General features: G+C 44.3%; 1 protein-coding gene across 7 annotated transcripts in view; it reads right to left on the bottom strand.

Moving 5' to 3' along the window:
• rbfox2 (RNA binding fox-1 homolog 2) overlaps positions 1-14,462 on the bottom strand; it is a 40,861-nt gene that overhangs the window by 23,944 nt on the left and 2,455 nt on the right. For 6 of the 7 annotated variants that reach the window (XM_026170740.1, XM_026170738.1, XM_026170737.1 and 3 more), the window contains one exon: positions 5,628-5,678. In XM_026170740.1, coding sequence (XP_026026525.1) covers positions 5,628-5,678 — 51 coding nt within the window. Of the gene's footprint in view, positions 1-3,198; positions 3,517-5,627; positions 5,679-14,462 lie in introns of those variants that run through there. The other variant, XM_026170739.1, reaches the window with a different exon arrangement.

The raw sequence follows: 14,462 nt of genomic DNA, 5'->3' as shown, positions 1-14,462 counted from the left end.
GTTAGCAGCAGCAAGTGTGTCTGAGGAGGCATGTTATAAAATGTGCCCGTCTGCGGCAGTCTCACTACGCTACTCGAGGAGACAAGGAGAAGAGCAAAGGAGAGAGGAGAGGAAGTGTGGTTAAAAGCTAACTGGGGCATCAGTGGGTCATTTCACATGAATAATGACGTTTCAGAATCGTACTTTCTCTGGCTTCCGGCCATAACGCTAATGCCTAATTCAACAGACTGGACTATGGAAAACGTGATTCATGTTGTTAGCAGCAGCTCGTATTTTGGCTCAATAATCGGATTAAGTGGTGAAGTTCGGTGTTCAGCTCAGATCTTGGCTTCCGAGTCTGCGCTGCTGTTACCCAAGCTGCAAACAGCTGGAGAAACGTTTTACAACATGCCTGTGGCATACCGATGAGCCAGGAGACACCCTCTTGTTAAATTATTCCATCCAACATCAACCCCTCCTCCATCGGTTCCCCCCTCCTCCCTTCACTCGCTCTTCCTCTCTGCTGCTGTTCTCCCTTTCCTCCCACTCTCTCTGCTGTGCGCTTCACTTCTTTACGCTTCATAAAATCCAGACGGGACCCTCGCATACGTCCCGCCCCCACACATGTCAATCAAGCTCATTTGCCTCATAGCAACAGGATATCAGCGCGATCCAGGCTCCTCCTTCCATTCTCTCCTCCATTTCCTTATAGGGTAACATGTGTGCTTGTCAAACAAACCCCTCCTAATCCACCCCCATCCTTTTCCTTGTAGGGTCTCCCCTTCCTCGCACGCCATTTCTGGGAGACTCCCCAGCCTCATACATGTGCACAGGAACATGCATTCGCGCGTGCACGCATGCACACACACGCACAACCCCGACTTTCCCCTGTCATCTCCTCAGTAGCTGCATAAATGGTCCGTTCAGCACCACTGCGGCATTTTATGAAAGATAAACACCCGAAAACAAAAAGGATGATGACATTATTTGTTCACATTTATTCCACATTAGAATCCACACGCCATCCCAGACAAACACACAGGCAGGTGAGCATACAAACCTGCAAACAGATATGTATTAACCCAACATGACTATGCCTCTTTCAATACATTAGACATGACCCTGAAACTAGTTTGTCCTGTTTGACGCTCACAGAGGGCTCTGCACTAATCGCCTGGTTGTCCAGTGTGGTTTAAAAACATACGGAAGCCAGCTGTAGGACGGTGTTGTCACTGTCAACTGCACCGCCTAAAGAGTCAGGAAGGGCAACCCCTGCCTTTTTCCTTCTTTTTTTTTGTTAAAGCTGCACTGATGCCTCACGCTGAGCACTTTTAGAGCAGTTAAGGGAAGCACACAGCTGGAGGAGGAGGAGGCCCGCTCAAGATTTACCCCCGTCCAGAAAGGTGTTTACATCACAAAAGGTTTCCCATCAACATTTTGCCTCATGCCTCGAACCACCTAACAATCAGCGCAAAATGAGTGACTCATCCAAGTTGCCACGGCAACACGGTTCATCGGGATCAGTTAACGACCACCATTGTTACCCCTGCAAAGAATCGATAACAAGATTTGGGAGGTGGAGGCGTGCCAGTGTGTGGGGGGGTGAATCCTCACGACCCGTTTCCAGTTTGTGCAAGCGTGGCAGGCTGCGCATAGCTTTTGCAGCAGGTAGGCGTCTCTCCCTTGCCTCAGGGCACACGCTTAGGTGGGGCTTGAGAAAATATTTCTTCTGCACCCAATCTGCTGCTCTCAACTCTCTCGCAGGAGAAAGAGACAATTTAAAAAATATATATATTTAGTTATATAAAATTAGCAAAAGCAGCGCCATCAAGGAGCTGATAAATTACCCCCGCTGTAAACAAACTCGGAACACTCACATATGGACATAACTGCAAAGTCAGCTTTACACACTGAAATTGCGTCACTGAGCAAACTAGCCGCCTCTAGTTGACCTACAATATGTGATTTTCATGCTGCTCGCCCGTGTCTGTTCTGCTCCCTCACCTACGAGCTTCCTTGACTGCGGTGGGGAAGCGTGGGGTGTCCCATCACCCTAAAATTGTTTTAAAAATCTTCTCCTCGTGCTCCCATTCCTTCTCTCCTTCTCTCCCTTCAAACCCCATCCCCCTCTCTTCCAGGGGCTCTTAAAGGAAAACATTGAGATAACAGCTGCCAGGGCCCCGGGGAGAGCGAGAGAAGGGAGAAAAGAGGTCAAACAGTAAAGAGAGCAGGAATCCGAGGTACAGCTGAAAGAGAAGCACACACACACTCATACTGACTCACACCAATTGAAATGTAATGATATGAACATGACACTTCATGCACCAACTTTGCAGCCCACTGTGTGCTCGAGCTTGTGTGTGTGTTTGTGAAATGTGTGACACAGAAATTACAGTGAGGAGGTGTTGTTAGCTGAATAGAAGAGATGCAGAAGGGAGGACGAGAGAGAAAGAACGAGCAATAAAAAAAGGAAAACACAACACAAGGGCAGGGACAACTGTTCTGTGGACACCTGTCCCTTTCGCTCACAGGCTGGAGCGATGTACAGAGACAGCTGCAGGGCCAATAAAGAAGAAAGAGTTTTCCACTTACCTCTCCTCTCCCCCCTCCAATTCCCTCTCTGCTTCCACTCTCCTGCTTCAGATATATCGAAATAGTTGACTAGCAGAAATAGCGCCACTGAACCGCTACATCCAGCTGACACGCTGTACTGTATGCTCACATAAGATTCTCCTGACCATACATAATACATGGCTGAGCGCAGTTTCTGGCAGTGGCAGCCCTTGATGTTCAAACTGCGTGCACTTCTAGCTTTTGGCAGGGTTGGGGGGGGGACAGATGCCACAATAACAGCGTACAATAACACACTGCCGCTCGTGCGGCTCGGCATAACGAATCATAATTGTGGAGATACGATCTCCAGCCTGTATCTCGCTGTCATCAACGCCTGCTACACTACTTCCAGTGTTTATATCCCACTCGTAGCAAGTAGCTGCCGAGTCCTGACAAGAGCCCGAAACGCTCTCTGACTGGACCCGCTCTAGCGATCGGGTCAAGTAGACTCCTCGTCTGTTAGTAGTTAATTAACATTTAATGCTCGATGACAGCCCGTTCTGATGCTGTTTCGCGTACGGCCGAGCCCGAGCGCCGACGAGGAGATGCAGCGGCCGTGCACGCAGGCGGAGGAGGATATGAAAAGATACGGGGATAAACACTCACCGACAGCACGTTAGGATAGTACAGTCCCATCATCGTATTCTGTGCAACAACTCAAACTGTCGTCGCTCCTCTCTCCTCTCTCTCCTTTCCTCTTCTCACGCTGCCTCGCTTTCTCTCCCTCGCCGAGCCTGTGTCACCTCACCAGCTCAGTCTCTCTTGTCTGTCTCACAAATTCAAAATCTCCCTCTCTCTGCCCCCGCTCGCTCTGTCTGCCCTGCCAATCCCCTCCCCACCTCCTCCTCCTCCTCTCCTGGCTTCTGTCCCTGTCACTCTCCCTCACTTGCTTACTTGCTTGCTTTTCTTTTCTTTCAACCCCCCCTTCCCCTCTATCTATCTCTCTCTCTCTCTCTCTCTCCCCGACTCCCACTCAGTCTTTTCTTTCCCTCTCCCACTCGCTCCTTTGCTTTCCCTCTACCCCCAGCCTTCTGTTTTGCTGCTGTGCCCTTGCCTGCTCATCTCTTCTGTCTCTTCTCCGGTCCTCCTCCTCTCCTCCTATCTCACCCAGATAGCCTAACGCCTCCCCCTTCCTACTTCTCTGCCTCTGTCACACCTGCAAACTTTCCCCTCCCCTCTGCTTTCCTCTCATGTCGCAGTCCTCCTCTCCTCTCCTCACTCTCTCTCTCTCCTTCTATTCTCTTTCTCCATGTAGGTGAGTTAACTGGGGCTGCTGGCACCACTGGGAGAGAGCAATAGACGTCTTTTCTTCTCTCTCTCTCTCTCAGACACGCACCTTGTTACGCAAATGAGCCGGTAATTTTACACATCAGTCATTTTTTTCCTGCAAAAGTCACGACTGCAACGATACTAGGTCATACCGAGCAGCGTTTTTCATAACACCGCCAACATGGCCCAAGTCTGGCTGTTATCACATTCAACTTAAAGCTGTGTCGGACGATATTTCTATAAAAACAAGGAGGATGAAGCCACAGCGGTGTAAGCTCTGCAGCTCCCCTTAGGTTTACAGAGCATTTTAGCACCTTTTAGATCATTGTTTTGGCTTCGCGCTCGCTGCATTTTTAAAAATATGTCCCAAACCCCCACGGTAATCCGCGTCCAGCAGAGAGCTAAAGATAGCATCATTACAGCTAAACATATTGAAGCATTGAGCAGATTTTTCTCAGAAGAAAACGACACCACTGGGGGCACCAAACACGCCCTGAGCAGGAAGGCTCATCAAAGATGCAAGAAAAGATGCCAGCACCCGCCGAACAAATCGCCATCGTTTCTTGAATAACGACCATCGACTACACGAGTAATGAAGTGGCATTAATCTTCAGCACAGCACACTGCACGTGAATCCTTTGCTCAAATGCAGAACTCCAGCGCGGCACAGGTTTGCGCACCGGGTGACAAATACCATGCCAAGCCATTACCTGATGATTTTACTTTATATAAAAAAAGTTTGAAAACTACTTCAATAGGCAGCCTGCCAAGTTTCATACTCCATCTGCAAAGAGCTTGTCTTCCCCTTCACACTTGGGGCTTCTGCTACTCTCCAGGCTCTTCCTTCCAGGAGTCTTTGATCACATCATTCTCACACTGCTGCTGACAGTTTAGCACCTCAGTGTTGTGGAAGCCTCCGCTGCCCGGCATTGTTTTCTTCCTCTCTGTCATTTTTCCCCCCTCCTGGTCAGAGGCCAAATCACACCTCCAAGCCCCCAAGCAGTCCTTGAATGACTTCTTTCGATCCCAACAAGAGGCTGTTCAGACAAGCCGAAACTTTAAAACATCATCATCAAAAGTAAGATTAAGAGTGAAATCAAAACTGTCTGTTTGACTTCCAGGCTTCTGCAATACCCACTTAGCTGTACTAAAAAAAAAAAGCCCATTCTCATACTGGGGCAAATAAAAGCATTCAAGTGAAGACAGATAAAGTGCAGATAAGCAGCCGGAGGTTGTCGGGCACCACGGAGTGCGAGGGATGAGGAGATTACGGGCAGAACATGAGAGGATGAGTGGATGAACGGAGGATGATCTAAGGATTAACCACATAAACTGAGCAGTCTAATAACACAATCAGCAGGCTAATACAAAGATGGGCAAACATGCTGTAGTCTTACACGCACACACACATAAACACAAACAAGATGCAATGCAGTGGGAGTGCGTGTTTGTGGGCAGAAAACTATAACATCAGCATGTTTAAAGGTGCTAAAAGAGAAAGAACAAGTTGGATTTGCCATCTGAAAGATGATTACTAAGTGTGCATTATTGGGAACAGAAAGGAAAGTGGGTGGAGGGTAATACTGGAGGGTTGTGGAGGCGTGTCTTTTACTACACGACTGCTAATTTATAATCTACACCCCCACCTTGTGGTTTGAAGAGCTACACTGAGCCATATTAATGTTATCTGAATACTGTATAAATGGAAGGAGTGGAATGAGGCCACATTACACAACGTGGATTTTGGCACATGTTTTTCCTCTTACCTGACTATGAGACGGGTATCCGTGATAGCTGAGCGCCAAGGGGTCGTTGTTCTGAAAGAGAGGAGCAGATTTTTCGGAAACATGGTCAGAAATTTGTGAAGAAAAAGGACAAGTCGCTTAAAAACATTTTCATGCTTCATTGTTATTCACTCAGACTTTTTTCCTTCTGTTTTTATGCCCACTAAGCTGTTGCCTCCATATTTGACTTTACAGCTGCGTGCCGTTTCTGACTCCTAATCAAATTAACTCTGTTCTGTGACACACTCCTGCTATCTCCCAAGTCAGTCTCCTCCAGAGTTTTCCACCCAGTGGATCTTTTGTCTGCTTGCAAAGCCGTGATAACGGGGGCGAGTGAGATCATGCGAGCAGTAGATGAAAGACGAGAGAGAAAGAATGAGTGTCACCGCGGCTCTTAAATCATAAATAGGTCAGGAGTGTCAGCGAGCATGAAGCCCATCGGTGTGAAATGCGATCATGAGCCCTGATGCAATCTCCAACACATCCCTCTCAATGTTCTGGCTGTGCAAAGCAGCGGCGGATACATCAAACATCTGGTGAGTAATTACAGTAACACAAGATGCAGAGGAGACAAAAAAATAATTTGTTTATGGCCAAATATTAAACATAAATCATTCCTCTACTCCCTAAAATAGTTTGTAACTCACTTTATTCACTCTCATAATACCGTGTTCCAGCTTTTATGCTAATGTATTCCATTAAATGGAGGCGCTTTTCACAGCAATTACAACACACTTTGAAGGGAGAAAAAAAACAGATTTGCCTGTCTCTGACTTCATATCACTAGATTAGAAAACAACCCAGCTTCTCCCTCCTCCCTCTGTCCTTCCCCCTCTGATCTTCCTTTCATCTGGAACCAATGTCCCTCGTCTGCTCTGTACCCAGGGGGAACACTTTGCTCTGTGCGCTTCACAGCTTGAGTTCGCCTGATTAATACTGTAGCCATCTAACTCTGGACCCCATGGGGCCGTTTCACTAAAACTAAGCACAACATTTCCAAATGTAAGAGGCTCGGTTGAGGAGGAGGGAGCAGGAAGCGTCTTCGTGATTGAAAAATGCAGCTTGCGCGAGTCTATCTCAGAGCCAAAAATGTACTTAGTGAACTGGCTTTGGGAGGTAGAAGCTCTAAATAATGAATCACCTCTTAGAGGCTTGAATAACATGAATAAAGTATGAACCTTACTTTACGGTGAGGCCAAACTCTAAACACAAAAAAATAAAAAAAAAACACTGAAGGTATGGGGGCGCACGAGATTCATGGAACGGGCACGCTGCGTCACAGTGAGGGCGGCGCTCTCACAGGCAAACATCTGGAAACATATGAGCAGGAAAATAGGGAAGGACTGGAAATTCAACAGGAAATGGGCAGCAAAGAAAAAAGTGGGGGGGGGGGGGGGGAATGGAGGGAGCAAAGACAATGACTCATACACGAGTGGAGTCATGTGCTTAATTTCCTTAAGCAACTCAGCGGGATGAGCGGGGGAGGGGGGCAGTGCACTGGAGTCAGCTCAGGATGAGTGTATCTCAGTGTCACTCAACACCGCGGCCACTTGCACCGAACATGAGAAAATAGAAAACTCTGTACTTCAGGTAGTCAATAAAGGCGCGCTGACTCGTTCCGGGGATGGTAATGACTTTTTTCCTGGGGAGGGGGCTAAAACAACAGAAGAAACTGCAGGGGAAGACCGGGTGAGCAATCACGAGAAAGTAGCAAAATGACCTGAAGTCAACAGATGGCAAAGATGGGGAGGAGGAGAGGGGAGAGAGACCAGCTTGCAGGAGGTGGAGGGGAGACGGGAGCAGTCCTGTAATAATTAAATCTGAAAGGAAGCACAGGATGAGAGGCACAGTTACCTCCAGGTTTCTCCTTCACTCAGCAGAAGTATCCCACTGTACACATGAACCCTGATACCGCTCTTCAAAAAAAATAAATACAGGTGGGGTAGGTGTGTGTGTGATTGTTTAGCACGTGTGGGATGTCTAATTTGGTCACAAGACTCGTGTCTATTCCTATCGCGCCTTGGGACCGCTACTGTTCTGATGAGGAGGAGGAAAATAGGAACTACATTTCACTACTCTGAGAGTCATCCTACCTAACTGCAAAGCAGGGCACTGCATACACTCGAGAGGATGTGAATCCACTTCTTCCACAAAGCACTTATGTGCTAAGCCTCCAAACTGTTGGCCAGAAGATCTAAAGTTTATTTTCCCCTCGGTATACCTCACACAGTAAACCTACACGTGCTTCTTTGAGGGTACGCTGGTTGGAGTCACTGGGGGGGTTTTGGAGGCTGCTTCGACCCTTCTGGCATGAAGATAATCATGAAGCAGCATCAGCTGCTGGATCACATGCTACATAATGAAACCGCTGAACACAATTGTGATTTGGATCCCCCAATTTATTTCAGATCTGATAGAGAGAGAATTAACATTTGTATGTAATTATTTACGGCACCACATAATTGCCCATAATGATTAATCTGCATTATCCCTTCATTCCAGTGAAACCAGAGACCAGTATTGGATTTTTGGAACCAATGTTGATGACATTGTGGCTGCTGGCCCCATTTTTACATTTAATATGTCAGACTTCACTCTAAAAGGCAGTTAAACTCCTGTAAAAGGGTGGAGCCTGATGGGAAGACTGAGTAGCAATAACTGGACCCATACATCATCTCTTTTATGTACTGTATTTAAGAAATATTACACAAAAACTACAAAAAAATCATCACATTTTTCAGCCCTATGCCCCAGATGTAATGCTCAAATGGTTTCCCAATTAATTTACCAAGTGTACCAATAAAAAAAATTAAAAATCAAACTAGAGATGCGCGGATCAACCAGCCAGGGAGCGGAATCGGCTGATATCCAGCGCTCCTGGCTTTGACCGGTGACCGGCCGGTCAGCCTCACATTTGTCTGATTACAAGCTGGTCCGTTTCATGCACGCACAACACACACACTGCGGGGCAGGGAAAAAGTCAAACGTAAACTCACATTCACATGCCAAAATATCATTAGTGTTGAAGCTCCTTACTGTAAGCAAAGACACAAAGTTTGCCAAAGCAAACCAGAAGAAAAGCTACGGCTTACTTTGGCAAGTCTGAATAGATTTGTTCGTAGCAACAAACCTAATCGGGGTCATAAATCACCCTCACTCAACTGAAAATGGACATTTTAAAGAAGCTAGCAAAGGGAAAGTGGCTAAAGCTAAAGCTATCCAGAAGTCAGAGCTAGCCACGAGCCAGCAGCCTCGGTATGAGCAAAAGATCAAAGCAGTTAGGAGGAAAAATATGGAGACAAGAAGAAAAGAGAAAACGGTTTCATAAATCTGCTTCACCTACTTTTTTTTTTCTCTTTTGGCTAAAGCAGTATTCATTTATTCAGGTAAAGGTGATTCAATCTTCTTCACTTTAACTAACAGGAACTGAGAGAAGACCCAGTAACAATCTGCATGCTGGATTTAAGACGTAATAACTTATTTTATTAAAGAAATGATACTGTTTCTAGCTACTCAGAGAATCACAATTTATTATCTAACACTAAACATTTTATTATTGGTGGTTGAAAGTCATTAATATTCATACTATACACTAGGGCTGAACGATTATGGAAAATAATCTAATTGCGATTTTTTGCCCCAATATTGCGATTGCGATGCGATATGCGATTATTTTTTAAGGTCTTTGTCTTCTGTATTATTAAACAAAGACAAGCAATACATCATATAGTATGGCCAATACTATATTACATTAATTTTAAACTGTTCTTTCCTGGAAGACAGACCTCTGTTATGATGACATGAGGTGATGCATGAATTGATGACTGACATTTTTATTTAACTTCTTCAATCACAACAGTATATTTGAACATACACAATAGTTTATTTTTAGCTTACAAACATCTGAGCATAAAGTGCTGACAAGGAACCCTGGTGTAAACATTAAAATGAAAGTCAGTACAATGTGCAGATTGCAGAAATATACATAAAAAAAAATCAGTGGCTTTACCACACTCAGTTTTTCGACATCTGTGAACTACTGGACAGTCATTCAATTAAAAAATAATATTAAATAAATAAAACTAATAAATAAAAAATACACACATCTTACTGATCTCTGCAGTCAGTAACATTACACATAAAGTGCAAACATAATAGCAATTGTATAAACACACACACAAACACGCCTTTAAAATTTAAAGGCGTGAAATTGGACGATCTAGCCTTCTGATTAGCCAATCAGAAGGCTAGTTCTGATTAGCGTCACCGCTGTCTCAGTGGAGTTTAATAAACTCGGCCGTCTGCTTCTTGCTATCTAAAATATAACCAGACACTGGTGTAAATTCTCGACTGTCTCATACTTCTGTTTAATAAGTTTTCTGTTTGACGTTTAGTCAGCTGTGTGAAAACCAAGGAGGAACCCACCCGGGGGATTAATAAAGTTTTATTTTATCTAATCTAATAACTTTAATCTCAGCCAAACCGATTTACTCACGAACAAACAAAACACTGAAAAAAGCCCAACAATAACATTTTTAGGTTGTCTAAGTGACTTATATATTACGTTTAACCCGAGCAGCGAAACTCCGCGGTGATCTGAAAATGATGTGCCGGGAGTTGTGCCGTTCTCGGCCGCATCAGTAACCCTCGAGCTCCCGGCTAGCTGTCGAGCTGGTGGGTAGCAGACGCCTCTGAAAACGTCGAAGCACTTTTGCAAATATGGGATATCTTGATAAACCGAGCAGATATTTGATGTTTACACAACTACTTTCTCGCCTGAAAATATGTTAAAAGTTTATTTTGTGACCCAGAAAGATTAGTATGAGTAATTTTAAAACTTAGTAGCGGCCGCCATTGCTGGAAACTGGAGTTTGGCTGGGCCGCGCTATGAATTCTGGGATATGGTAGTAATTTGGACAGCCTTATAATCGCAGTATAATCGCAGCCTTTGCGGTTAGAAAATTGCACTTGATCATGTCGCGATATTATCGCAAATGCGATATATCGTTCAGCCCTACTATACACTATACACTTATATATAATGATTTATTAATAGGGGAGAAAGACCATAATAGCACCGTTTTGTGCAGTTTGCAAATAGAGATTGAAGAGCAATGTTTAAATAAACATCAGTATAACACTACACCCCATCCAAAGCCAGAAATCCTGGTAAATCCCCTAACCGCACAATTTGGTAGCTCAAAAGAATAACTTTTTAGTACTATGGTTAAAAATCACCCCAAGATATTATATTATGCAAAAACTGGGTAATACAAGGCAATAATAGCTCCGTTTTGGGAAATTCTCGAACACTGAGACTGATGTCTACCTTTCAAATAAGCATGAACTGATACACTGTTACACACCATCAACACTAGAAATGCTGTAAAGTCTCCAGACCGAAGTTAATATAAGGATAAGTACACTGTAGCAACATCAAATTTCCCCCCCAAAGCCAAGTCTCAAAACACCGCCGGTCTTCAACATGAATCAGTCGAGAGATTTCTCCTTGCAATTCATCACAGAAAATCAGGGTCCCAAAAACTAAACAAATATTCTCCACCGGCTGCAAGAGAACATTTTTCTTGCTGACATTTTCATACCATTTCAGTGCAGGGGCTGAGATGAAAGTACAGCAGGGTGATCCACCTACATTAACGTCCTAGTCAAGTCATTTGTCCTCAGCGCTGTCGCCCCAGGCAGGACCTTATTAGGTTAGAGAGAGCCCCGGTTCCTACGCAGAGTGACAACAAAACACGGGCCGCTCAGCAGCAGGCCAGATGGATATTGAAGCCGACAAGCTACTCTCGACAATTCCCAAAATCTGACCAGAGCTGAAGATGCAGGGTGCCGTTATGAATCCTCTGTCACCCTGAAAAATGCAGGACTTCCCCGGTGCTGCACTGGAATGCAATACAGACTGATTGTGTGTTGTTGGGTTGGCGGGGAGAGCAGCACGCTCATTTAAAATCGGAGAAGGGCAACGGCAGAGGCAGGAAATCAGTAGCTAATTTCTCTGAACTCATACTGCTGAAAGCACTCAGCTTCTTCTTCCCTTTTTCTTTTTTTTCTTCCTTTCACTGGCTTTATTTGCCCTCGTTAGCTGAGCATTCAGTCATTCACTGCTTGCTGCACCGATTTATAAACGCACTGCTGCTCTGTAGCTACTTTGTAGCTTTGACTCAACAGAGCACTTCCTCCCACTCCACTGTGATGACATCAGAGCCTAATGAGAAAAACAGCAGTGTCAATAACCAAACGGGAAAGATCCCATTATTAGGCCACAGCGGTATAAATTACTTTCTCTCTCTACCGCAACCACACCCCTGTTCTGCTGGCTTCACAGGTCAGAGTTCAACTCTTGCCGTGTCGTCAGCAATAAAGACTTTTTTTAAAAATCAAGAATGGAAAAAAAAAATAAGGAAGGGAGACAGCGTGCTTTGCAGGAGCCAGGGTACCAGATGCTGTAACATTTTCCAGTATTTACCCTCCTCCTGAAGATTAGCTTTACAGATGGCCTTCTCTGTGATTTTATAGACGTTTCTTGGAAAGTCAAGCGTCCCGATTTAAGGAACTAAGGAAAACTGAACGTCACCCACCCCAGTTTGCTTCTGAAACCTTAATGGTGTCAGCGGGTAAGAGGTATAAAAATACGTCAGTGTTTTACATACACACACTGAGTCTGGGGGGAGGGGGGTAATTCGTTAAGCATGTGGCACAAAGCACAGTGGAAAAATGGTCTGTACAGATGAGGGTTGTTATTTTTTGTTTTCCCTAAAAGGCCAACGGTAAAAATTTAAACCCAGTGGAGATTTTGGAGTAATAATATAAATCTATGGATGAATTTTCTGCCTTTTACTTTTTTTAATGACATTATTTACTGGTTAATTTTTATAGTCTGCAAAATGTCAGAAAGAAAGTTTATGGTCACATTTCATGTCTTCAAACGTTCAGACTGCACATGTTTAATGAGAAAACATAGAAAAGTGGTGAAACTGCACGTACAGAATGTATGAATATTAAACTTAAGGACCACGTATGCTTTTTCTTATTTTCTGTCATATGTACAGTGTCACAGTGGTGTGCTATCATATTTAACACTCAAAATTTCTAATATTGAAGCTCGGTGCTCTAGTTTCAGACTGCTTTTTTTTTTTCATTTTTTACGTTTGGGTCTGTGTGATGTCAATGACAGGGGATATCTCGAAAACTGCCATCTCAGCTCTTGCTGTGAGAGTACAGAAGCTCCGCCCACTTTTTTTATTTAAGAGGGGCCGCCAATCCAGTCTAAAAGAAATGTGACCTTAAATGCAGAGGAATTAAACCAGCTCGATTCACAGCATGAAGTGATGAGCTAGACCAGGGCTCGGCAACCTGCAGCTCCGGAGCCGCATGCGGCTCTTTAGTCTGTATAGTGCGGCTCCGCGTGGTTTGGGAAAATAAATTTGAAGTATTTAGCTGAAGTGTATTTTATTTATGTTAGATCTTTTTTAATTTGTAGTTCTAAATTGGAAGATTATTGTGATATTGAAATATAAAAATAAAATTATATTCTATTATTTTTTCCATGGCTCAAAATAAGCGCGGAAGCCGGTTAACCCGCCGAAACGCCGTGCATTTATCGAGACTTTCAACCCCAGGTAGGCTAATTATGGATCTTCGGATCCACATTATGACAGCAGCTATTCTCAATCGTGAGCTATGTTAAAAACAAACACCGCTCACGCCTCACAGATGACACCTTACAGCCCTGCGTAAAGATGACGTGACTTCGTACAGCCCCGATTTGCAGACGCTGTGCGCAGAGGTTCGGGAGCAGAAGTCCCTTTGTAAACAAACATATGTTCAGCATATCTTTATTGACCACTTCTCACACACGGTTGCTGTACGCATACAGCCGGCTGTAGCTTTTCAGCTCACAACCCGACACATACCAACAACAGCATAGACGGCACAGAGGTTAAGGCGGCGAGGCGCGATTGCGGGTGCCGCTCAGGTACGTCCTCCTAGACCACGCCCCGTCATACACATTAACCAGGTAAAATACATATTTAGGCAGAATTTTGCAAATATCTATTTTTCTTTTTTCAGCAGCATAGTGCTCCAAAATCCCAAAGGCGATATAAGGGTGGCGGCTCACAACAGTTTTTGTTTGCTGGATCATTTTAGTTCAGCTGGGTGTCTTTCCTTTTGTTATATTTCTTTAAGAGTTCAAAATGTGTTAATTACATAAACAAAATGTAATTTTCTCTGTAGCACTTCATGGATTTCATAAGCAACACACCTTAGTTGTTCACACAAAGCATAAAGGTAAAAAACAATATATACAGTGTTATCTTGATTTTAGATGTCAAAAAGTATTTGCGGCTCCCAGTGTTTTCTTTTGCGTGGAAACCGGCTCCAAATGGCTCTTTGGGTGTTAAAGGTTGCTGACCCCTGAGCTAGACAAAGGTCCAAAGAAGGATTATTTTAGGACACTTAACGTGGAGTTGGAAATGAATCTAACGGCTGCCCTTTATTTGTTTGACTTCATCAGACCTGCAATGACAGCATTAGAAGAGAAATTCACTTGCTATATAAAAATATAGGGCTGGAAGATGTTTTTAATAACTCGCTAGTGCACTAATAGGAGCATTACACAATGGACTACAGTATATAAGCTTCATCTGGTTTTCACCAATATCTGTGTGACGGCATCCCATAGAATCCAGGGCCTTAAATAAGGATCTCAGGGATCAGTGCGGTTATAATGCCCCCTCCAGTTTGAGATGTGATCCCATTAGCTGGAAACAAAGCCTCTTTGCTGCCAGTGATAGG

This window comes from Astatotilapia calliptera, chromosome 6 (genome assembly GCF_900246225.1).
Source record: "Astatotilapia calliptera chromosome 6, fAstCal1.2, whole genome shotgun sequence".
In the NCBI taxonomy this organism is placed as follows: Eukaryota; Metazoa; Chordata; class Actinopteri; order Cichliformes; family Cichlidae; genus Astatotilapia; species Astatotilapia calliptera.
Note: the sequence above shows the minus strand (reverse complement) of the source record. Positions and strands in the feature narration are given on the sequence as shown.